Here is a 25,964-nt window from a genome sequence, read left to right on the forward strand (position 1 = left end):
TGTGTGCGCACAGCTGTTAGCGCCGTCTTCCGATAGCTTAAAGATATCAATTACCGATATATGGACTTCTTTTCGTAGCGTATTCACAATTTACCAACGAGCCAAGATCAAAGAAAACCAGTGCATATTCATATTTTACAAAACTCCAGCCAGTGTATAGGAATCCTTGCTTTTTTAATTATTTAACTGACCCAGGGTGGCAAATGGCTGGATGATCAAGAAAGAAAATAAGAAGGGAAAAAAATACCTTTGCATCGTGTCCCGTTGACTCTATAGATCATCCGTCTGGATTTACAATCTGTAACGCGGTCTTTAGAGGCCATAATCCACTTACAACTAGATCACAAGCTTTTAAATACTGTATGTATATATATATATATACAGGACTGTCTCAGAAAATTAGAATATTGTGATAAAGTTCTTTATTTTCTGTAATGCAATTAAAAAAACAAAAATGTCATGCATTCTGGATTCATTACAAATCAACTGAAATATTGCAAGCCTTTTATTCTTTTAATATTGCTGATTATGGCTTACAGCTTAAGAAAACTCAAAAATCCTATCTCATAAAATTTTAATATTTCCTCAGACCAAGTTTAAAAAAAGATTTATAACAGCTGAGTGTTTGTCAAGGCTCAGGAAACCCTTGCAGGTGTTTCGAGTTAATTAGACAATTCAAGTGATTTGTTTAATACCCTACTAGTATACTTTTTCATGATATTCTAATATTTAGAGATAGGATATTTTAGTTTTCTTAAGCTGTAAGCCATAATCAGCAATATTAAAAGTATAAAAGGCTTGCAATATTTCAGTTGATTTGTAATGAATCCAGAATGCATGACATTTGTTTTTTTAATTGCATTACAGAAAATAAAGAACTTCATCACAATATTCTAATTTTCTGAGACAGTCCTGTATATAAAAGCTTTTGATCCAGTCAGGCTCAGCATCAGTGCAAATATAACTAGAACGGGCACTCGGTAGAGCGCATACCTTCGCATATCACAAGATTGGGCATTGGATTATGAACATTCTGGCATTAGTTGCATGCCAATTGGATAGAAATTGACCGTGCGATGGTAAAAAGAAGATTTTGACCTTTTCATGACCTTGACCTTGACCTTTGGCCCGATCGATCCCAAAATCTAATCAAATGGTCCCCGGATAATAACCAATCATCCCACCAAATTTCATGCGATTCGGTTTAATACTTTTTGAGTTATGTGAGTAACACGCATACAAATAAATAAATAAATGGCGATCAAAACATAACCTTCTGCATTTTCAATGCGAAGGTAATGAGAAAGGTACTCACAGCCCAATGAGTCACATGAGAACGCCCTGCCATGGCATCTGTGAGTTTTGCATCCTAATTCTACCGCTCGTTTCTTCTTCTTTTTTACAAAACCATGTCAGCAACAGAGGAGCATCCGCAGCAGAAGCTCCCCGCTTCAGCTCCGACCCGCGCTCGCTTAAGTAATAGCTGTATGTAATCCGACCGAGACAAGCGGCTCAGCGAGCTGCCAAAACTGTCATTTAAATCGAAGTGTAAAGAGGAGCGGCCCGATCGGGCGCTTTGAATCCCAAACAAACCGGAGTGTTGCTGAAAGTGTGCCCAGACTTTCAGATGGCCCTCGCACTGCCATTTCAGGAAAAGATGCGTGTGCGCGCCATTGTTTGGCCCCGTCCGCCTGACAGCACACCCTCTAATGTCCATTTAGGTCATGGGGTCGGGTTGCGACACCGCTCGATAGTTTCCCTTCATTGATAGCCGATCACCCCGGTGAACACGGTCCGTCTGCAGCGGTCACTGTATTTAGCCCACAGGTCTTTTGCACTATATTAGTCATGCCATACAAATAAGGATACGCACTCCAACTTTGATCAAGGATTTTTCTCCTTTGTTGTTTTCTTCAGCACTTAAGGATGTATAACTTTTAAAAATAAGGACACTTCAAAATGCATGTCCATAAGTGGTGAAATGCTGAGGCTGGTACTCTAATAATAGCCGACTTAATAGCAAGAGGTGGCCAGAAAAAAATAAAAAGGCTTGCATGCTGAAGTCATTATTGCGGTCGAGGGCGCTATGTCCGCCCGCACGCTGCTTCCCTGAGTTTTAACAGAAAGAAATGCTCCGTTGACTTTATAGCTTTCGCTATTTTCACTTCTCGGGATTTTTTCTTCGATCGACGTTGAGATATAAAACGCGACACTTCCTCTACATACGCAAATCCCACCTATCGGAAGGTTAGAATATTTCCGTGTGGAGCACGCGTCCAGCTCAACGGTCCGAGAAGAGAAACGGAGATGTGAAAACTCACAGGGAGTGAGTAAACGCTGCAACTGCACTTATCACGACAACAGATGCACGTGAAGGCAGCGTCGAGCGTTGGCATTATATGGACATCAATTAGCATTAAAAAGCCTGTTTCTTGTATTAAAAAAAAAAAGTCAACTCAAAGCCTGGTTGTCTTTCGGCAAATAAATAAACTTGACGGGACATGCATGTCTTTATGGAATTATTTTGTTTAGTTTTTCCCGCAGCCACATTAAAGCTGAAACTATCTAAACACTTGTTAGATTGACGAGCGAAAGCTGCTAATGAAGTTTCGGCGCGTTGGAGAAGTGTAAGAGTCGGGCGGTGCCGAGAACTCACGCGTCCTCATTTAGGCACCATCTTTCATCACCGCTATGTCGGAGTGAGAGGTTCCGGAGCCGGGGGGGATGGGGAAAGTTCTCAACCACGGGAGTAACGAGGAGCACGGGATTCTGGCGGCGGACTCCGATGGGGATCCCGAGTCCAGAGGCTAAGAGACAGAGTTGTGCTGACAACTGAGAAACTTCTCCCCCCCCCCCACAAAACTATTTCAATTCAGTTTATTTTGTAACGCCCAATATCAAAAATTAAAAATGTGCCTCAGAGGGCTTTGCAATCTGTACACGTACGACATCCCTGACCTTTGACCTCACATCGGATCAGGATAAACTCCCAAGAGAACGGAAGAGAAACTTTCATGGGGGAAAAAGAAGAGGGAAGAAACCTTCAGGAGAGCGACAGAGGAGGATCCCTCTCCAGGATGGACAGAAGAACAGACGTCATGTGTATGAAGAACCAACAGCGTGACAGTTACATAATCACATTCAATGAAAAAACACAACGGCTCCAAAGCGAGGCCCCGCGAGGAGTCCAACACACTGTAATTACATCTCTATGAACATTCTTCTTACACCACGAGTTGGTAACACACCATTTGGATTGCGGCTGGGGTTGTGGACGTAATAGATTACAAAAATAAGTCGACGCTCGTTGGAACGTCGTTGTTCAGCTGTCGTACGCATTCACCGTTTCCTTGAGGCAGGACGGAGCGAGCGAGGGGCTTTAAAGAACGTGACGGGCGGTCGGGGGTTAAATGTGTTCAATCGGTACTCTTGCAAAAACACAGTTGCTTATCTGCCACTGCGTGTTCCTTCAGCGATGACATCATAATGATCGCTTGAAGTGCTTCATTAAAAAAAAACACGGATTGTTCGGTTCGGGGAAAGGGCTGCTGCGCCCTACGAGGAGCAAATTAGTTTCTTTGCAATTGATGAATGAATCGCGAGATTACAATCGACAAATGAAACACAATGCTCGATTGGATCGACCAATTGAAAAAGAGCCGCCGATTTGGATACACGCGACGGTGTAGCTAGAAACACATTACCGTCAACATCTAAAACAGAAAGGAGATGTATGGAGTAGCTCATAAAACACTTTCCGAAATATTGGATTGGATTCAAATTATTGTCATTGCAGAGTACAACAACATGTGTTCTCTGCATTTAACCCCTCCTTAGTTATCAAGGAGCAGTGGGCTGCAGCGATGCGCCCGGGGAGCAACTGGGGGTTCAGTGCCTTGCTCATGGACACTTCGACTCGCAACTAACGGGGATCGGACCGACGACCTTGGGGCCGCAGGACGACCCCCTTACCCCGCCGAGCTACGGCCGCCCTCGCGTGAAAAACAAACATGCCGTGCGGAAGCTTTCCTGCCAGCGTTCTGTGAGAACTCTTTAATATAAAAAAAAACAACGAATCAGCAATCGGCCAACGCATCAGCTGATCGTAAAGACTTCAAAATCATCAAAATCAGGTGCTGTCAAACAGATTTCCTGGAAGCGTCCAGACCCTCTGCTCTGGTCTCTCAACCCTCCTGTTACCTTCAAATGTTGTAATATCTCTTACCCTGGAGGTCAGTTGGACTGCAGCGATTTAAACCTCCAGAAAGTTATTCTAATTCCATTGAGTTCCCGTGTTTAAGCGTCAGGTACGTAATGTGTGTTTGTTGATACCTGAATAGCCCTTAAATAAAACAGTCAGTGCGTTTACATGCAATCGAATTATTGGCTTAGTCGGACTGAAATCGAATTATCCGTTTCATGTAAACACATTAGTCGGACTATGTGCGGTCCGACTTCGGTCCGATTAACACCCCTGGATAGCTCGGTCCGATCCGGTTGATAATTCGACTCTCGCGGCATGTAACTCTGAATTCGATTCGGAACTGGACTTTGCGTCTTTGCGCATGCTCGAGATCCCGCCGCCCTCCTCCCTCCCTCCCATGTCGTGACCCGGAAGTCGAAAGAGACGATAAATTGTCACTGCCGGCAACCTGGCCGGCAGAAAACAAACAAATAACCAGTCCCGCTGCTAACCATGTTGGTGCCCTAAGCATAACTCCTCATGATGCCCCCCTGAGATAGGGTCTGTGTGCGCGGATGTGTCGGCGCGCATCACGGCAGAGCGATGCGACCCGAGAAGTGTTAACGGGGGTGCTGAGCGATTAAATATATCTCTTGTTCTGCCTGTTTTGTGATATACATGCCTAAAAGGCGCCTAATATTTCTAGACTGAAATAATATCGGCATTATAATTATTATAACTATGAGGATTTTATTAGTTGCCTATTTTGTGGAGCCCCCTCAGGACTTGGTGCCCTACGCGCAGCGCGTCGTGCGCGTTATGGGAGCGGCGGCGCTGCAAACAACGCTCTGGAGAACACAAGAGCCACCACACATTTCTGGACCGAAGAGCAGACAGAATTTATGCTTAATGTATTGAAGGAGTTGAACATACTAAAGTTCATGGTTCTTTCTCGAAATGTTGATGTTGTTGTTGGTGGTGGTGAAGAGGTCAAGCGGAAATGGCTGTATCACCACGAGTTGTAATGAAAACAGCGCCACCTATCGTATCGGATATGACATGCTTTCGGCCAATGATTCGAATTACTCACTGCCATGTATATTGGGATAACAGCAGATCCCCCAAAAGATAGCATAGTCCGACTAAAGCAAGATTCGAATTATACCATCATGTAACCGCACTGAGTGTGTAGAAGGCTGCTGTGTGAACGAGTACATATTGGCCCCTCCCCCGCCTCATGTGTGAACTATCTGTGGTTTGCTGGTTAACCTTTTGGAAGATTTTAAAAATCGCATTTTATAGTTATAATGACCTCAATATCATCCAAAACAACCCAAACCTATAACATAGGTCTATAACATGTTGATATTTCAGCCTGGGGTCAGATTGACCCCAAAGAACACCGATGTGCACGAGTGTGTTCAGGACATTGAAAACATGTCATCATGTTTATTTTATGTTTACCCAGTTGTCCTCTTTAAATAAGGAAAAGTGGTGAAATGTGAAGCAGAAAACATGATGTCAATCATATGTTTTGAGACTTTAAACATCGAATGGGGTCAAATTGAGCCCAAAGGTAGCAGGAGGGCTAACGAGAAACCCCTCGCAGTGACTGTCGCTGGGAGGAAACGCCAAAGGACAACCACATTCACAAATATCTTTGTAGTTTTTTTTAATGGGAAAACACAACACGACTACACAGTTCTGTCACGCTAACCTCGCTTTTCTTTGACTCGATGCACAATGTTGGTTCTGAGGAGTCAAATCTAGGAAGTCCCACTTTCGCGATTTGTTTTTGTGCGGAGCGAATGGCCTGCAACTTCAGACGCGTAGAGACCGACAACAGAGAACATTCCACCGACGCGCACGCACACTTTCCACTCCGGGAAAAAGAAAACAACACGGTCGCTATCTGTCGTAAATGCGGGCTGAGAAATTCCAGAAATGTAAAGACTTGTCCAAAGCGCTTCTCAGCAATGAATGGTAACTCATGTTAAATTGAATGCGGTGGCCGGTGAGGCCGTCGAGTGTTTGTTGTGCGTGGCACGGTCATTTTTTTTTAAATAAAAGAATGTTGCGTGCTCCAGGTGGGACAGGCCTCCCCATTTCCTGCCTATGAATTATAGCATGTGATCTTAACCCTCCTGTTACCTTTGGGGTCAATTTGACCCCATTCAATGTTTAACGTCTCTAAAAAAAATGATCTACATCATTTTTTTTGCTTCATATTTCATGACTTTTCCTGATTTATTGGAGACAACTGGGAAAACATAAAATTCACATGATGATATGTTTTCAATGTCCTGAACACAACTTGTACCCATCGGTGTTCTTTGGGGTCAATTTGACTCCAGGCTGTTTTTTACTGTCAAATATATAAGAAAATATCAACTTTTTATTTATTTAAAGGGCTATTTAGGTCATCAACAAACAAACATAAAGTACCTCACACTTAAACTTGGGAAACAATATTAATTCTAATAATTTTCTGTAGGTTTTAACTGCTGGGGTCAAATTGAACCCACGGGTAAAAGATGTTATACATTTAAAGGTAACAGGAGGGTTAAGCGTCTCGCAGGTGGCCGAACCTTTTCTTTCAGAATCAGGTTTTATTGGCCAAGTAAGTTTACACAAACAAGGAATTTGTCTTGGTAAAGTGACTCTCAGTGTGCTTACACAAAATATACATTACAACACAACACAAAACAAAAACAAAACAGTGCAGGACAAAACAAACAGTGCAACGGTCTAAGAAGTTTAAGAAAGTGACTTAAGAAAGTATATACAAGGCGGAATGGCCGATTCTACGCAGCACTGTGTCAAGAGATTTCACGCTGATCTTTTAAAATGCCGCGTGGGTGTGTTTTACAAGCTCGGTTCTGAAAGCGCGTGGCGCCGCGTCACTGCGGCGTCGGCATCTCTACGCGCGCCGACACGAATCGCCCAGGGCCAGAACAAATCCTGACCTGTTTTATAGAAACAAAAAGGGATCAAATTAAAATGTTCCCACTGAGTGATCAGAGAACACAAATATGCCCCATGAGCCGGCAGCACCTGCTACGCTCTGCTCTCAGCACCCCACCACCCCATCCCCCCTTCTCTGAATCGTGTTTAGATCCACTGTCGCATCTCCATTGGCTCTAAAATATATATATATACACACCTTTAGAGATTTAAAAGCAGTGTGTGTGTGTGTGTCCGTTTTAATGTTAGGTGTCACTGCTATCAACGGAATTTCTTGTTAACTAACCGGATCACACTAGTTCGTGGTCAGCGATGGTTCGCGGAAGGATCATCAGGCCGATAACGACTCAACATCGGCGACAATTAGGGCCGAACCATTCGATTCGATGTTAATAAACTGAAACCATTTTACACTGCATTTTTGTTTTATTCCCGCTTCGCTTTTTACCAATCTGTTGCTACACCAGGTTGCAATGTCTATTAATTATGGAGATTCTTTTACCGAGCTGTGATCCAATTTCTTATTTTACTATCAAATGACACATCGGTCCATCTACACATCAGTGTGTGGGGTTTACGGTGTAAGAGCCCCGTTCTCAGAGCGGTTCTCGACCGTGGATCAGAGCCAACGTTCAATCCGACGTGAGCGTGATGTGTACTTTGCTAGCTGTGGTCAAGGACTTCCAATGGGCCTTGAGGAATCCCTCTACTAGCCCCAACAGATAAAGGAAAATACCAGAACACCCAGAGCGTATCAATCCCAATGATCCGGTCTATGACTAAAACACCGTTTGCTCAATTCTCAAACTTCTTAACAGGAAGCGAGGGGCTGGAAGCGCTGTTACAAAGGGCATCGAGTCAGGAGGTATTGTGGTTAATTGAGGAAGTCTCTCAGATGGCCGGGGCTTGACCTCTTCGCCGTGAGTCACCTCAGCACGGACAATAACGCACTCCACGGGGTCAAATGCGTGGAAGTGCGCTCGCCCAGGACGGCTCACTAAGAGGCACTCTATTGTTCCTAATATTGTTCCTCCTTTTACTTCTATATTTAGCCACATCACCGAGGAATCCGGGCACTGAATCATTTCAGACGTTCAAAGGTTTAAGGGAAGAGTATGTCGTTTCAGGGTAGGGCTTGGCGATATGGCCCAAAATTCATATCTTTATTATGACGTATATTACAATATAGCTTATAGTTTTTTGGGTATTTCACAACTAGATATTCTATTTAACATTAGCATATGGAAAACCATAATTGTCGATACACCTGCGTGAATTAAATACTTGACAAATGAAAAGCACATCGTATTTTTCTCAGTTCGAGTTACTGCGAGAAACTTTAAACTCGTTATGAAACTCTCATATTAATAATGATTTCTCTACATGACCTACATAATTAAACCAGATAATCAAAGAAAATATTTTGATTGTTTTTGTAAAGGGATTCCAGCACTTTGAAACACTACCTCTTTCGTCCACAAGGGGCCGCCAATTTTGGTGCAAAACTAACATAACGAGATATTTACAGCTTCTTTGTTTACATGCACGCAATTTGTAATCAGATTAAGGAAATATTTCTGATTAAAGTCAGTTTGATCATACTTTGAGAAATTAGAGTTAGAATCGGCTTGTTTTGCTCGTCGGGCGATATCTCAAGGAAGGAATGCGTCGTGATATATGATTCTACTGAAAGACAATTAATAAACATATTGAATTAGCCGGACGCTGATTCGATCCCGTTCACGGGGCAGAGTATTTGGTGCAAAAGCACAAGGCCTCGGCGCAGACGTGGCGCTTATAAAACAAGAAAAGAGCGGTTTCCACCGCTACTCCATGTGACCTGCATTATTGATGAGTTTAGCCTAATCCCAGGCGAATACAATGTACAGCCACATCATGACACAAACCATGTTTTCGGGGGGTGATACGCACACGGCGAGCGGCGGTGACGTGAAGCCTTTGTGCGGCTGTCTGCTCCTAAGCATACGTTTGCAAAGCCTGCCTGAGAGTGTTGAAAGAAATTAAAAGCGCACTGCGTAGACTAAGCCTCGTGCCATGTGGCATTTCCTCAAGGATACTGGAGAACGCTTTCCAAAGGTTGTATTTGAACTTTAATATTAAGTAGATCACGAGATGCGAGGTGAAATACTTCTTGAGAGGGGAAGCGAGGCTGGTCTGGAACATGCCGTGTGGTGGGGAAGAGGCAAAACAATGTCGATACAACTCAAGTGGTTCTTCTGTACGTGAAGCCAAAATATTTTGACTAATTAATGCCGGCTGGGCCGTAAAGTTCTGCTTCGCTAAATGGTGCGTTCAAACGTCATTTCCGTAAAAAGGAGTAATTCCAATAAAATATTGTAAAATGTAGGTTTTTCGGGAGAAACTAGATGTTTTTCACTGCAATATAAAACGTGTAAAAACACATTTAGAGATGATCAATAACTAGGAGCGTAGCGGAGCATTTCTGCCAATGAGTTGTCCAATCAACTGCGAGAGGCCGAGTCGTGGTGGCTTAACGGAGGCCTCGTCCTGCCCTTTGTACTGTTAATACGAGTGTGTGTGTGTGTGTGCAGCATCGACTGTACCATTGCATTCACGCACTGATGCTAATCTGGTCTGGCGTGTGCATTAGCCCCTTCCCCTTTTTCCTCTGACGAACACACATTTTTAGTGAAAGTAAAAAAAGAGGTTACAACATTCGTCAAAAAAACCCAACAACAAAGCAAAAGACTGTTGTTGTTGTCCCCAAAAGCAAAGAGTGTTACATTAGGCAATCAGGAGTGTATCGCAAATGTACATACTACATGCAATTGGGTGACGGGGGCGATGGGGCGGCATTGATGGGCCTTTCCCCCTCAGGGAAGTCCAGAATGTCTTGGCCACTTAGCCGGGTCACGCTGCTTCTTCTGGAAAAATATATCAAACTACCTTTCCCCATCCTCACTCCACTGAATTATCTGATAAATTATGTGATAAACACAATTCCGTGGAGCACAAAAGGCTGATACAGTCCAATGTGGAATACCCCTTTACTTGATTCTGTGTTTTATAGTGAGCGGGATTGCTTTAGCAGAAAGCCGGCGCCGGCTCGGCTTAGTGCAACACGAAGGTCTGATTTCCATGTGTTCCACAAATAATCATTTTTTTTGTGCGTGTTGGTCTGAATAGCAAAGTGCACTCAACACGGCAAGAAAGGAGTTGCTTTGGTACACCTACCGAAAGAAAAATGGCACAATAGCAGAAAATGAAGTTCCCTACAAAAATGCAAAAAGTTGTTCTCCTTTTCTACAAAACAAGCGTAACCTGAAATTGATGCTGAAAAAGTGAAATGCAAATTTAAACTAGAACGGGCACTCGGTAGAGCGCAAACCTTCGCATATCACAAGATTGGGCATTGAATTATGAACATTTTGGCATTAGTTGCATGCCAATTGGATAAAAATTGACCGTGCTATGGTAAAAAGAAGATTTTGACCTTTCCATGACCTTGATCTTGACCTTTGACCCGATTGATCCCAAAATCTAATCAACTGGTCCCCGGATAATAACCAATCATCCCACCAAATTTCATGCGATTCGGTTTAAAACTTTTTTTGTTTTGCGAATAACACGCATACAAATAAATAAATATAAGGCGATCAAAACATAACCTTCCGCATTTTCAATGCAACGGTAAAAATGAAAAAAGCTGGGTGCCATTTCTTTTAAAAAAAATTATAACACGATATTCCTGTAGGGAAGTGTACGCGTACGCACGGACAACTACATCACACATCGCTGCTTTGTTGGATGGTCAAACACAATCTCCACGAGCTTCTGTGTTCCAGCCGTCATTATATCTGTGCAATACACCATGGATAAATGCACGCCATTGACCCTTCACTTTCTCAGTGGTTATTCAATTCAATTCAGTTTATTTGTATAGCCCAATTTCACACATTACAAATTTGTCTCGGAGTGCTTTACAATCTGTACACAGACATCCCTGCCCCAAAACCTCACATCGGACCAGGAAAAACTCCCAAATAACCCTTCAGGGGGAAAAAAAGGGAAGAATATCACAGTTATGTGGAAGAGTTTTATTCTAATGAATAACAAGGCAACCACGGCTGCCTAACTGTGTCAGATTAATACAAAATGATGATGTGCATCTTTAATATCCTGTTCACAACTGTGGGCACATGGCTTTGACGCACACATTCAGAGACCGATATCCAACACCACCCTGCCTGCGAGTGCCGAGGCGTTGACACTGGTACATAGCGTGTAGTTGGTCTATGACTTTTTACGAGAGTGGCCAGTTTCCATCAGTCTGTGTAAAACGTAACTGCGTGGCACAACATAATTGTAACTCGCGATCCCCTCTTCCTGCGGAAGCTGCCGTCAGTTCCAGACGGTTTCATTTTAATGTCAATTATCACGTTTATGTGTTTTTTTACGACTGTTAGGAAGAGTGCGCCGACGTGTAAATAATAAAAATGTGCCATCAAATCGTTCGTGGGAGCCGAGCAAGTCGCGGCATTTTCTAAAACGCCGCACTGAGAACATTGTCAGCGCCTGTACCCCCACAGACGCGGACATTGAAACTGCAGTCGTGCTGCCGGTGTGATGATAATATTCAGTCTGAAGCTCACGTCGACGGCTATTTTTGCATCGAACGTGCGACACATTAGCGGCGGAATAAATAAATAAACTAGAACGGGCACTCGGTAGAGTGCATACCTTCGCCGCAGCCACATGTTGGCATTAGTTGCATGCCAATTGGATACAAATTGACCGCGCTATGGTAAAAAGAAGATTTCGACCTTTTCATGACCGTGACCTTTCACCCGATCGATCCCAAAATCTAATCAAATGGTCCCCGGATAATAACCAATCATCCCACCAAATTTCATGCGATTCGGTTTAATACTTTTTGAATTATGCGAATAACACGCAAACACGCACACATACAAATAAATAGCAATCAAAACATGACCGTCCGCATTTGCAATGCGAAGGTAATGATGCACGACTTTGAGTTTCTAGAAGAGACCCGGCACACGCGCCCCTGAGTCGCGCTGCTGGCTGCTCTGACCTGTTGACGCCGGCGGGGAAATATAAAAAATATATAACGCGCGCATACTCACACGGGCCGTGTGCAAAAAACGGCCCACGGGCCTGCACAGTGAAACAAAAGCGCTCTATAAAGCCCCTCACATCAAAAGATGATTGGTCCAGATTGTGCCCACATGCCGTCCACACCTGAACTCCAATGTAGGGGCCCTCACCCGGCAGAATACGATGGAGCTCGAGGACCCAAACGCGAGTGAGGCCCGAACCTCGGAGCCACCTTCAGTCCGACAAGAGTTTACTTTGCAAAGGAACAAACGCAAACCGAGGTCAGCGACCCCTCTGTGTCTCCTCCGCATAAAGACAATAAGCATCTTCTAATAAGCGTCTTCTCGTTTAGAGGCAGCAGAGACACTTTTTGAAACTCTAAACTTGATAACGGGTCACGAGCGACCGCCCTGCCCCCCCTTACGAGTGCATCCTGTCCCGTCTTAAAACCTTTTTTTATTCGAGCTGACGTTTGCTCAGATCTAAAAGAAAAGCACAGGGCAAAAGAAGGATGAGCAGCTGGGAGCGGCAAACGGCACGCGGGTGGCCGCTGATAACGAGCGTGTAGGAATTCAAGAGAGTTCGGTCAGTTTGACTTCCCCCGGGGAAATATTTTAGACAAAAAGAGCGGGAAAACCCAGCGCAAAAAAAAAGATGGCCGGCTTGTTTTCGAGGAGCTGTTTCTGGCGCCGTGTTGGACAGTCCAGAAGGTTCTCTTTGGACTATTTGCCCAAATTTGGTGCTTGGTTGTTTGGTCCGGCAAAAAAAAATGTTTTTTTAAATTCCGACAAACCCTAAAGTCGGTGCTCTTGTTGCTCAGAAAGGAAAGAGAAGTTACAAACAGACAAAGAAAACGTGCCCCTTCCTGGAAAGGTTGATTATGAGTCTTAGAGGTCATTTTAAGGTCATCAATCATGGGTCTTCGTCGGCTTAAATCTGTGTAATGTGAGATAAAACACTTGGATTAAAGTCTCCGGCAGCCTCTTTAAGTGTGTTTGCTCATCACTACCCATCAGCCTTTGCTGCATAGCGCCTCGCCCACGATGTGTTCATCGGGGCTGCACGAAGGTCACGGCTCCCGTTTTTGGTTACCTTCAGTTATGCGTTACAGGAGCATAACAAATAAAAATAAAAAAGTGGGGGGGGTGTGGGGAAGAGTCAATTCATCAGCACGGGTAGCAGCAGTATCGCAGCAGCCTCTCCACGACCACAGAGCCAGTGATGCACCCCAACTGCAAACAGCTTTCTTGGGAAGGCACGACGCAGCAGCGCTGGGTGAACTTTGCTCTCTCACACACACACACACACACACACTCAGGGTCAACGCTACACTCAGTGCCTGGTCTAAGCAGATTGTCACCTCAGCAAGTGGAGCTCTGCATCAGTTTGTCAAGCATACACGGCATGTGTACAGCCGGCCCTCTGGCTTAGTTCAATTCAATTCAGTTTATTTGTATAGCCCAATTTCACAAATTAGTCTCGGAGTGCTTTACAATCTGTACACATAGACATCCCTGCCCCAAACCCTCACATCGGATCAGGAAAAACTCCCAAATAACCCTTCAGGGGGAAAAAAGGGAAGAAACCTTCAGGAGAGCAACAGAGGAGGATCCCTCTCCAGGATGGACAGAACAATAGATGTCATGTGACCAGAAGGACAGATTTAGAGTTAAAATACATTCAATGAATAAGACAGTGTTGTGGTCAGTATTTGCTCAGCCCCCCCCCCCCCCCCCCACAACAGTGTTTAGTTTTCGACGACTAATCGCAACTGGATTTTGCACACAGAAAACTCAAGTTCTCCTTTTAACTCGGCACATCAGCCAAATTGCTTATCCCGCACAGCGGCGAGTGAATTAAATGACTCTGGATTCTTTCTTGAAGCGAAGGCAAGCGTTCGCTCCTCCGTTGCGTTGTTTTTCTGCAACCAAAAAGAAAGAAAGAAGAAAGTGTGCTGCATTGTTTACAAAGAAATGAACACGCGAGTTGATGGAGGGAACGCCACTGGGCTCGAGAGCAAACCCCCGTCTTTCTTCCGGGAGGTGACGACACCAAACGGATCACACACACGAAAACAAACAACTAGTGTAAGCACGGAACTTCTTCTTTCCGGCTTTTCTCTCCATCGCACATCACTAACTCTGCTTCCTCCCCGGAGTCCGTGGCTTCCCGTCTCATAGGGTCCATCATCATATACACAACTGAATGAAACGGGCCAGGAGGGTGCCTTATGTATTTATGTGAAGGTCTAAAAAGCCTGTTGAGGTAAAGACAGATTCTCATCTAAGCAACGGGTCAGCGGTTAGAATTTATTCATCGTCTGTGGCCACGAGAAGTTTAAATTGTTGCTGCCACGGTGGAAAAGGAAGACAAGGTGCGCCATCAGCGTGGAGATATCAAGTTGTACATCCGCCTTGGAATTAATTGCAGCCAGCAACCTCCGGTATCCCAGTGTGACGCCAGAGGTGCGGTTGCTTTCGTGACACCAATCACAGGGAAGATTTTTTTTTTTTCCTCCCCTCCGGAAACATATGGTGTCAGCGGAAGAAAGGCGAAGACTGTGCATGCATTAAAACCTCCGCAAGTAGAAGAAAAAATAGGCGATACAGATAATCAAAACGTCTGCACGGCAAGCGGTACGCTGCCCCAAAAATGACACCAGTATCACGATGCAAGACCATTTTTTTCTTTCCTGAACTTGATGTTGATGCATAAATTGACCTGTTGTGACCTCTAAAATAATCCCAAACACACAACCACAAACAGGCGTAAAGGCTGTGTATGGCATCCCTACGTATACTGACCATGAAGTGAGCGCCAACCAATTGCTGATAAATGCAAGTCAGATAAAAGAGACCAAAACCAGGCCGTAGACGTCTATTTGACGTCTTAATACGACTTTGGTGTTTGATTTGCTTTTGGACCGGCCTCTAGTGGCCATTTGAATGAACTGACGTTTTTGGTGCTTCCATGTTGGCTTAATTTCTTAGCAATCGAAGTGTCAACTAAGTTAGGGTGACCAGATTTGAGTTTGTGAAAAAGAGGACACTTCGTCTCGGGGGGGGTGGGGGGGCACAAACAACAATTCAACTAGTGGAGGCGGCAAGGTGCTCAGTGTTGCCGGATTGGAGATGGCGAAGTATCGTACCAAAGGCTTAAAATGGTCGTATTTGGAGGATAATTATCGTGTATCTGGCAACCCTGAGATCGGTCGACCAATGACTGTTCTCTCTACAGTCAGAGCTCACGCAAGAAGGTGGAACGTAAGGGAGATACCATTTCCAAAACCTGTATGGGGTAAATACTAGTTTTGAAAGAGCCAGAGAAATACAAATATCCGACGAAGCAAAATCCCGACGTTTTTAGAATCCCTGCCGGACGCATTTTTTAGGTCTCAAAAAGAGGACATGTCTGGGGAAAAGAGGACGTCTGGTCAGCCTAACTAAGTAGTAGTGAGACGGAGATGAACGCTCCTCGGCCAGCTAGCCTGCATATGCCACCGTGCTTTTACGACACGCCTGTTACAGCCATTGAGCGGAATCGTACCCGCGTCACTTGCGACAGCACGTCCCGCAGCATCGCAGACACGGGTCGGGACATCGCAAAAAGAGTCGTCACATTTTCACCCATTCAGTGACCGGCTGGTTAGCTTGCCCCTTTTCCGCCATGCTTCCCCCCCCCCCCCCCCCATCTCTCAAAACTGGTGTCAGGTGACTGACTCCTTCCCCCACGTGATGCAGAAAAAACCACTGGATCATTTCCAGGTCAGGGTGCATCTGGGGGAACTTCACCCTCTGGATTCATCACTTGAAAAGACATAGAGGAACAACATTAAATAATAATAGTGACATTTGTATCTGCCGCTAGGGAGTCCAAGCAACAGTGCAATCAGTGTTGATGACTTTTTTTTCCCTCCATTTCTTCTTCTTATAATCCAGTTACGACACTTGCTGGACAGCGAAGAGGCGTTTGCAAAAATACCGTGCAGGTTTGCACCGCACTGCGTGTGCGCGTGCACGTCAGCCCGCCTGTCGCGCAATGCTTTCGACCTGCTCGCCAATTCAACGGGGCTTATGCAAACGTGTGCGCGCACCCCTGCATCCGCACTTCGATGCGTTGCCGCAGCTAGCATAGCATTTGCACATGACCGCGCATCCTCGCCGCGGATCGGCGGCGACGTGATGCGGTCTCCCCCCCCCCCCCCCCGGCTAGACCTTCGCAGGCACCGGTGAAAGGGCAAAGCCGAGGTAAGACGACAGCCGTAAACCCCGCTGCGAAAAACAGACATGCGCGCGCACACACACACACACAAAAACACACACAAACACACGCGGGGTAATATCGAGCGGACGCGTTAAAGCGAACAGCGGGTGTAATTGTGATAAGCGAGTAGCTGCGTCCGCGCAGACTATTATTACATAAACACAACCGGAACCCACATCGCATCAGCTCAACCCCCGGTCGCCTCATCCTCCGCAGCCCCGAAAATAACACGCCAGGAGCCTATACTCACGGTTTTAGGGCTGCAACGGAAAGTTGGGGTTTTCGGACACGTTGGCGCTCTTCTCCGCCACTTCAAAACAAAGGTGGCCGTGTTCCTCCGTGTGGTCGCTGGCGTTTGGAGGAGGAGAAGAAGGAGAAGAAGAAGAAGGGGGGAACAAATGAACAGAGGGCTGTTGTACGGTCGCATGTACTGCAGTGTTCACGGGCTGCTGTCGGCATTCTCCTTCGTCGCGGTGTTTCCTCGCGGCGGGTGAAGGGGGGTGGTGCACGAGCGCCGCCACGCGCTACGGAGTGGTACTTCAACTCACGGCTTTAAAAAAAAATAACAAACATTTACCTTCGTATATATATTTTATGGAAACCACAAGGTTGTACAACATTTAACTAGAAGATGACTGTTGCATGTCATTAACTAGAATGGGCACTCGGTAGAGCGCATACCTTCGCATATCACAAGATTGGGCATTGAATTATGAACATTTTGTCAAAAGATGTTGACCTTTTCATGACCTTGACCTTTGACCCAATTGATCCCAAAATCTAATCAAATGGTCCCCGGATAATAACCAATCATCCCACCAAATTTCATGCGATTCGGTTTAATACTTTTTGTGTTATGCGAGTAACACGCATACAAATAAATAAATAAATACACGGCGATCAAAACATAACCTTCCGCATTTTCAATGAGAAGCTTATCATTACATATGTATTTCGGCCTCAACATGGAGACGTGAGAGACTTTGGGGAAGTATTTCTACACTTGAACCTTTCCTGATTGCTTCACCTGCACTGACTTGCACCTTCATGACTCACATTAACAAGTCCATGTTTGACATGACATATATAAATCCTTCACATTATATATTCTACTCACACAAATGTAGTTGGCAGGATTAAAGTCAGATCCCTTTAGCAACAAACTAAACAAGCACAATATCATCCACAATTTCATTTGATTTTGGATTAAATTTGAGATTTTCGATTATTAGTTGTGATGCATTAAACTCAACAGATCATTTGTGTCATGCAATGGCAATAACTATTTTTTTTCTTCTTCTTTATAAAAGAATGTACCACACTAGATGGTCAAATTTAATAAAAATACTTTGAATTTACTCTTACAACTCAGATAAGATCCATTTGGTGGCAGTAGAGCTTAACAGCACCTTGAGTAAAGTATACACCCAGTGGCAGGGCCAGCCCTGTGTGTCGAGAGGCCCTAAGCAGGAGATGGTTGGAAGCCTTGCTCGCGCCCTTTTTATTTAGCAGTCATTTTAATACTAATACAGTGTTTGTATACAGGTAAAAATATAATCTGATGATACTACTGCTAATTAAATACACAGACTGACAGAAACACTCAAAGTAAAGGTGACTGCACTTGCCATTTTCTCTCCCTGTTTTTTTCCTGAATGCTTTCCCTGAAAGTTGATTTGAAAATAAAAATTAGTTATGGTAAACAATCTAGATACAATATATCAGATGATTATATATGTTTTGTGAAGTAGACATTTAAATCAGCTGCTTCTTGTAAATGTGCTGAGATTAAGTAATGCAAAACATTCATTTCAACATGGAAGAGTGAGCACCGTCAGTGGATCAACAGCTTAAAAGTCCACAAGGAAAAGCAGCTTAGATTTGAAAGGTAGACATGCTCTTTCCTCTATTCTTTTATTGTCCCACTCATTAGGACATGAGTTCCACTGATGAAATGATATTTAAGAAGAGTTAAACAGGCAAGTAAGTATATAAAATGCATTTATTGAAAAGTGCAAAGATATTAAATGCACACAGATCTCAGATTTTAATAGGATCATCAGATATGCACACACAATAGACAACTGTACATTTAGCCACTAGCTATCAGCAAATAATGTACTGTGCATGTTATCATGCAGCCCAAGTAAGGTACAGGTTGCTCCTCCGTCTTTGTCCTTCATGTCATATAAATATTGTGTTGTTCCAGATAGCAAGTTGACCTGTGTCTTGGTTGAAAGGCAGAAAATTATAATCTATTTACACACTTTCTAATTTGGTATATCTGTCTTTTGAAATTTGTATCTATACAGTTTCAAAAGCAAAACCACTTTGCTGTGTGCTTAAAATATGATGAAAAGTTTCATGTTATATATTTACATACATTTAACTCTTCACTCTAATGAAACTTAAAGACAAGTGAACATCCGAAAAGCTTTCAATAAAAAGCAAAAGATATTTAAGGCAAATAATTTCATTTACAAGGATCATCTCCGACAAATCGGTAAATTTAACTAGACCATTTGGTCTAGACCGAAAGGCAGAACAAGTAAATATGCATTAAGAAGTAAGTTCATTTTTACATGCTTTTGAGTTTCCTCATTTCATTTTAAAAGTAATTCCACCTAGAATTCTGTTGCAAATTAAGGTAAACTTGGAACCATAAACGAGGGGATTCATAATGGGAGGTATAAGTTATTTTGCAATAACATTTTGAATAGTTGGAGGGAACTTTGAACCAAACCACATATTAAAGACACAAAAAAGTACAGTCACAAGGAAATTGAGCATGCAAGTTAACTGGGGCACACATCTGCATGAACTTTGCTCTGTTTTCTAAGATAAGATAAGATAAGATAAGATATTCCTTTATTAGTCCCTCAGTGGGGAAATTACAGGATCACAGTAGTATAGCTCACTGATAAACGAATAATAAAATAGAAACAAGTAATATAATAAGCATTAAAAAAGAAAACATCAGTAGAATATAATAAGCATTAAAAACAGTAGAATATATGTACAGACTGAATAAAAAGTATATATATATATATAAACAAAGTATATAAACAAAAAAAACAACAAAAAAAGAATTAACACAAGTTTTGATGACATACACGTTGGACCAAACTATGGAAAAAAACATGAAGTAAGTACATTATTGTTACGTATGAAACTATGTTGTTGACAATAGTCTTCTCAGCTGGGAAGTTTTATAATAACTCAATTCATGAACAATTCATACATAATTCATACTCATGTACACCAGGGGTCAACATATAGCTACTTATGTCATTTGCCATAATTGCAAGAATGCAGAGATCACTGCAGACAAATGAGTAAAAGCCTGAATAAGGCATCCAGAATAAGGGATTACATGAACGGCATACTTTTTTTAAATGTAAGGCTTTGCATCTTTTTATTGCGTAAAACTTCATCTATTCATAAACAATGGATTATTATCGGCCATAGAGTTTATCGCCGAAGTAGTTTAATGTTAAAAGAAATACCACCCAGAATTTTGTTCCGAATTTTGGTCAATTTAAAACCATAGATTAGAGGATTTATTATGGGAGGGAGGACAAGATATTCTATTGCCACAAAATGTTGAAGTGATTGAGGCAAATTGTTTGAACCAAACCGCATATTGAAGAAATCAAACACTAACGTCACAAGAAGAGTGAGCAAAGAGGTTAAATGTGGCACACATGTCTGCATGAACTTTGCTCTGCTTTCTAAAGAATTGACACACGTTTTGATGACATACATGTAGGACCAAACTATGAATAAACCATGAAGTACATAAATCATGATTGTCATGTATGCAACTATGCTGTTAACATATGTCTCGGCTGGAAAACAAGCAAGTTTCACAATAACCCAGTTCATACAAAAAAGTCTTTCAATATATGGGCTGCATAGCTTCAATCTAGATGTTATAATTATATTTATACTTACAATACAAAAGGGTGTCAACCAGGAGAAACAGACTAACAGTAACACTCTCTGCTTTGACATAATAGAGTGGTACTCCAGGGGTCGACAGATAGCCACATATCTGTCATACGCCATGACTGAGAGAATAGAAAGATCACAGCAGATAAATGATAATATCACAAAAGACTGAACAAGGCATCCGTAATATGAGATTCCATGAACGGGAGACAGCAGATCCCAGAGCATCTTGGGGTAGAAACCTGTTGTCCCATAAAGTCCATTCATGCAGAAAGTGCACAAGAGAATATACATTGGTTCATGCATGTTCTTATCCAAGATGATGGTCACAATAAGAGCAACATTTCCCAGCACAATGAAACAGTAACACAGTAAAGTGAGAGAGAAGAGAACAAATCTGTAGTTATTGGTTTCATTTAAACCTGAAAGGAAGAAAAACCTTACATGAGTAGAGTTATGCATCATGGTTAGAAAGATGCTCGTATCCCCTGTGTTATGCACGTCCGTAACACAGTGTTTACTCCCTCGCCTTACAGTCAATAATATCGTCTCTTACTACAGCCACACATGAGCTTTGGGATTTCAAACCAGCCAATCAATGTTCGGAAAAGTGTCCTCCTTGTTTCAGCATGTTGCAAACTACTTTTTGAGAATGCAGAAAACCTGAAGGGTCTTTGCAAATGGAAATAATTTGTCATTTAATTATTTATGATAAACATATTTTCATGAAGTCGCCATGGGAGGTTCCTCAGGTTTTGAAATTCATCTGAAAACAGCCATTTTGATAAGCAGTCAGGAGATAGAACACCTGCTGTAACAGGTGCATGTTACTGCTGGTGGTACCCCCTCGCACAGAGACACTGTAGACGTGAACTGATACGCATAACTTGCGACCTCAACCCTGAGAACGAGTTTATATTTTTGTCACGTTTCACTCGATTCAAAGATTTCGTCTTTCCTCAATCCATTTGCACCTCACCTTGTAATCTCACTACAGCAGAACCTTTGCTAGCTGTTTAAGCAAACTAGCTCCTGCATGGTCACTTACAACCGTCCAATTAGGAAACATACTAAGTTATATCTTTGAATTTTTGCAGCTTGAACTTCCCTGATTTGCGAGCCTTGTGGCGCCCCATCCCATTTGTCCCCCATACGCAAGCTTCCCTCAGGGCCTTTTATCTCAGCTCATCCGTATACCACAGGCGGCATCTAGTCCCCCACCATCCATTCCATTATCCGAATCGCTTATCCAATTTAGGGTCGCGGGGCGCTATCGCTGATCCCAGCTTGACATTGGGTGAATGCGGTGTTGACCCTGGACATGTCACCAGTGCATCTCAGTGCACATATACAGACCGACAACAATTAACGCTCACATTCACACCTACGGGCAATTTAAAGTGCAATTAACCTTAACCTGCATGTCTTTGGACTGTGGGAGGAAGCTGGAGAACCCGGAGGAAACCCACCATAGAGAGAACATGCAAATTCCACAAAGGACCATCCAGACCGAAATCTGAACCCGGGGTCCTCTGGCTGTGAGGCGACAGTGCTAGCCACTACACTATTGTGCAGCCCTCCTCTACTATCCATCACCCCGAAATCAACCACCACCTAGCCAACAATCACCCCGAAATAAGCCACCACCTAGCCAACAACCTTCAACCCTCTCCTCAAAGGTGTGTATAGGAGAGATACCGGTCTTCTACCAAGGCACATTGATGGTTTGCAATAACTTAGACGTCCATTCCACCATACCGGCTCCTTCTGTGAAGAGGCCCACAGAAAACCAACCTGTCCACACAATCCAACCGAGCACAGCCCGTAGAAGTGGTGCGGTAAGGATCCAGAAGCAGAACGACAGACACTGGGAATCGTTGAGCAAAGCTTTATTCCAGACAGAGATTACAACAGGCAAACCGTCTTGGATCTGTGCATTTGGAGAAACCTACTTGGTGCATCGCTAGGCCGTCAGGGGAAAAGGAGAAACCAGAGGAAACTGAGGCTTTTCTCGTGGTCGGGGACAGAAGGCTTTCGCGGTTTACCGGGTCAGCAACAGGAAACCAGTCGAAGGGTAAAAGCAGGAAAGTCTGGCATAATGCGGAGAACAATCTGGCAGTGAGTGTGTGTCTTCTTTTTTCATTGGCAGTTGAAAAACAACTTGTTGGTGCATTACTGCCACCAACTGGTATGGAGTGTGAATCAGGACATTTTAGTGAGTGTGTGTGTGTGTGAGATTTGGGTTTAAATCAGTGGTCTCAAACTCAATTTACTTGGGGCCCGCTGGAGGTAGAGTCTGGGTGAGGCTGGGCCGCATTAAGTGTTAAAAATAAGTGATCCAATCTTCTCAATCTTTATTAATAACCATTCAGAACATGAACGGTTCTTCAGAACATGAGCGGTTCCGGTTCTTCAGAACAAGAACGGTTCTCCAGCAATTCTCAAAAAAATAGTCTAAGTTTGTCAGCTTTTCCACTTAGAGTTGCTCTGCAAGTCCATGAGCTCCATGTGAAGCCCAGAATCGCAAGGTACCTGGTTCGATCCTAAGGATGGGTCAAATGCAGGGAGGAATTTACCAGAGTGATCAATAAGGAATATATTATTATTTTTAGTGCCTTGCATGCTGGAAAATAGCAAAGGTTTGTCTGAGAGGGCTTTTCATAACACATGTTGTGTGGAAAATGCTCTGAAGTTGTCATAGTAGCACTGACAAGCTGCCCTGACCTTGAAGCTTCTTGTTGAGTACATTCAGCTCCTTTGTGACGTCCATGAGCCATCTGGGATCACATCTGGGGGGGGGGGGGGGGGGCAGTTGGGCGACGCGGTTTAAATAGCACTCAACAATGAGAAGAAAATGTTTTGAGTAGAATATTGTAAAAAACAAAGCTTTATTTCAAGAAAACACCGTGCTCAACTCCGTCCAATAACAACTATCAACACACTGTGACTTTGGGCATGAGAGGTTCAGAGCAGCTTTAAGGAACATTGGGTTGGGTTTTAGAGGTTTGCAAAATAAAAGAGTTTCACCCTCACATGAAAGAGGTTCAGAGCAGATGGAACAGATGTGGAACGGGCATGGAAAAAGTCGTCCTCTCTTTAAAGTTGGCAAACTTCTCCATAACTCTCTGGTTAAAGTCAATCATGTCTGTAACCAGCCTCCATTATTCTGGAGGGAATGTGTCTGTTTTTCAGAACTTCTTCGTTGTGTTTTCGATGCCAGTTCGGTCTCCTTCTGCTGCTCTGCTCTGCAAACAGGGTTAGCTTCATGCCGTTAGCGAGTTAGCTCCATGCTCTTAGCTAGATAACTGCGGCAAGATTCGTGCTTTACACTTGTCTGAAGCTCTTTAGATCCCTCACCCCGTTGTAGTCCAGAGAGTTTCAGTCCCAGGACTTTGGAACAACAGACAGGGGAAACTAAACAGCATTACTCACTGAGCTCCAGCTAACCAGCTCCGTTAGCAACCTGCTCCTGTAGCTCCGTGGAGCTCTCTGGGCTGAGGGAATGATACCGGTCTCTGATCTGCCGAATAGTCCAGTCACGTGAAATAAGAAACAATGTCATTGGCCAGGGCACACATTTTTGTGCCTCAAGATTCACGTTTCATCCGCCAAGACCGCCAATGAGAAGCCGTCCTTGCCGAAACGACCGTGAAATGTTTGCTCGCTGCCGCACACACACGTTTGGCCGGAGCCCCGAAAATGGGGAGGGGCTTCTCTCCGTGATGATGAGTGGCGATATATTCTTTATGTCACATTTAACTTAAGTGGTTGTTGACAGGCTGACGGTCTCCCACACACATTTAGCGCGTCAACACAGTATATTTACTGTTTAAATGATTTGGTATATAATGTTTTTTGACAGGATATATATATTTTTTTTCATCTTCTTTTTTTTTTCATCTCAAAATTGTAAGAGGGGCGGCACCCTAGCGCCCTCTATGGACGCACCGCCACTGGTCACAACATATTGGCCTGCGAGTTTGAGACCCCTGGTTTAAATACTAAAGGGATAAGGTGCAGCAGAGCTGGGGGACCGGGCACCGGAGAGGGGTGCTCTGGGTGACCAGGGTCTGGAGCCGGCCGGGGCGGCGACGGGACACGGGGTACTGGGCCCGGCCGGGACGGCAACGGTACACGGTACAAGCTTGCATGCGGATTGCAATCACAGCGGGAGTCCTCTACAGTCAACACACGTTGAAACCCAAAAAACGACGTGCAGCTCTCCAAGCACCCACATGTCGTGACGTCATCCTGACCTATTATCACCGACAGCAGAGGTTCTCAAACTTTTACTATCGCGCCCCACTTTGGGGGAAGAAAGATGTTCGTGCCCCAACACTATTTTAACCACATGGTCCATACTGAATTTGTATTAATTTTATTATTTGTTTAAAAAAAAAAAAATTTACATTTATATTTTATTAGTGATCAGAATCTCACATACACATATTGACATTTTTCAGATTCTTTGTATAAAGAGAAGTAAAAAACAAAAAAATAAACACATATGCAAATAAAGAAACAAAAACAATACCATAGTAACAAAACTATAAATAAATAAGGCAGGGAGAAATCATTTTCTATAGAGTAAAGAAATACAGTCAGGCCATTTATCTGTGACATAGTTGCACCACTTTTGCCAGTGCTTAAGAAATGTTTCCATTCTTTGGTTAACATGGGCTGTAATCTGCTCCATTCTGTAGATCAGGCCTATTCAACTAGCGGCCCGCGGGCCGGATACGGCCCGTTTGAGTTTAACTATGGCCCGCAAGACTGCCTGCAAATCAGTATAGCTTGGTAAGAAAAAATAAAACTGACGGACACGCCTCTTTTATACATTGAGACATCTAACCCAGAGCCATTGAGTTTCACTGTTGCCTCAACCAAACCTGTATGGTTACATCTTTATGTTACGCACCCGTGTTGGTTGCCGTTGTTACACCCCTACTGGTTTTCAGACCTACTGGTTTCCCTGCGCGTGCGTTGTGTTCTCTTCACATCTGCAGCGGGGCTCTGTCTCGCTCACCAGATTCGTCACACATTCACAAACATATTGCTGGAGATCTTCAAGCCACCGTTCATATCCATTTGGGCGATTACGATTGTATAAGTGAGCAGTGCATCACAGCCACGTATGAAGAAATACATTTTCGAAAAAATAAAAATAAAAAGATCGCCCGACCTGGTTTCGATCCCTTTCACGCAAAAGGAGTCTGCACTAAAAGACGCGCAGTCGGTGCGCTGCACCACCAGATATTAGTTTTATCCCAAGTCATTTATATATTGGCGGCTGTAGCTCAGTGGGGTAAGAGGGCCGTCCTTCAACCGCAAGGTTGTGTGTTCGATCCCCGCTCTCCCCATTAGTTGCAAGTTGAAGTGTCCTTGAGCAAGGCACTGAACCCCCAGTTGCTTCCCGGGCGCTTCACCGCAGCCCACTGCTCCTTAATAACTGAGGATGGGTTAAATGCAGAGAACTAATTTCCCCTTGGGGTTTAGTAAAAGT

At 43.7% G+C, this 25,964-nt stretch overlaps 2 protein-coding genes across 4 annotated transcripts in view; both read right to left on the reverse strand.

Moving 5' to 3' along the window:
- The window catches only part of adarb1b (adenosine deaminase RNA specific B1b), a 119,388-nt gene extending 102,450 nt beyond the window's left edge, over nt 1-16,938 (reverse strand). For 2 of the 3 annotated variants that reach the window (XM_056430541.1, XM_056430519.1), the window contains exon 1: nt 16,761-16,938. The gene's annotated coding sequence lies outside the window, so the exon portion shown is untranslated. Of the gene's footprint in view, nt 1-1,315; nt 1,409-16,760 lie in introns of those variants that run through there. The other variant, XM_056430528.1, reaches the window with a different exon arrangement.
- Nucleotides 16,939-19,879: 2,941 nt separating this feature from the next.
- On the reverse strand, nt 19,880-23,231 carry LOC130202466 (olfactory receptor 52D1-like). Its single transcript, XM_056428029.1, has 5 exons — nt 23,186-23,231; nt 20,502-20,883; nt 20,348-20,358; nt 20,056-20,169; nt 19,880-19,938 (listed from the first exon to the last, which is right to left on the reverse strand). Exons 1-5 carry the CDS (start codon nt 23,229-23,231, stop codon nt 19,880-19,882), a joined length of 612 nt encoding a protein of 203 aa, XP_056284004.1.
- Nucleotides 23,232-25,964: the final 2,733 nt, after the last annotated feature.

Source organism: Pseudoliparis swirei, chromosome 2 (genome assembly GCF_029220125.1).
Source record: "Pseudoliparis swirei isolate HS2019 ecotype Mariana Trench chromosome 2, NWPU_hadal_v1, whole genome shotgun sequence".
Taxonomy (NCBI): domain Eukaryota; kingdom Metazoa; phylum Chordata; class Actinopteri; order Perciformes; family Liparidae; genus Pseudoliparis; species Pseudoliparis swirei.

Coding starts and splice junctions, on each gene's coding strand:
- LOC130202466 (XM_056428029.1), bottom strand. CDS start 23,231: ATGGACGTCACAAAGGAGCTGAATGTACTCAACAAGAAGCTTCAAG. Junction 20,884..23,185: donor ACTCAACAAGAAGCTTCAAG/GTCAGGGCAGCT, acceptor TCTTCCTTTCAG/GTTTAAATGAAACCAATAAC. Junction 19,939..20,055: donor AATAAATCCTCTAATCTATG/GTTTTAAATTGA, acceptor GAATAGATGAAG/TTTTACGCAATAAAAAGATG.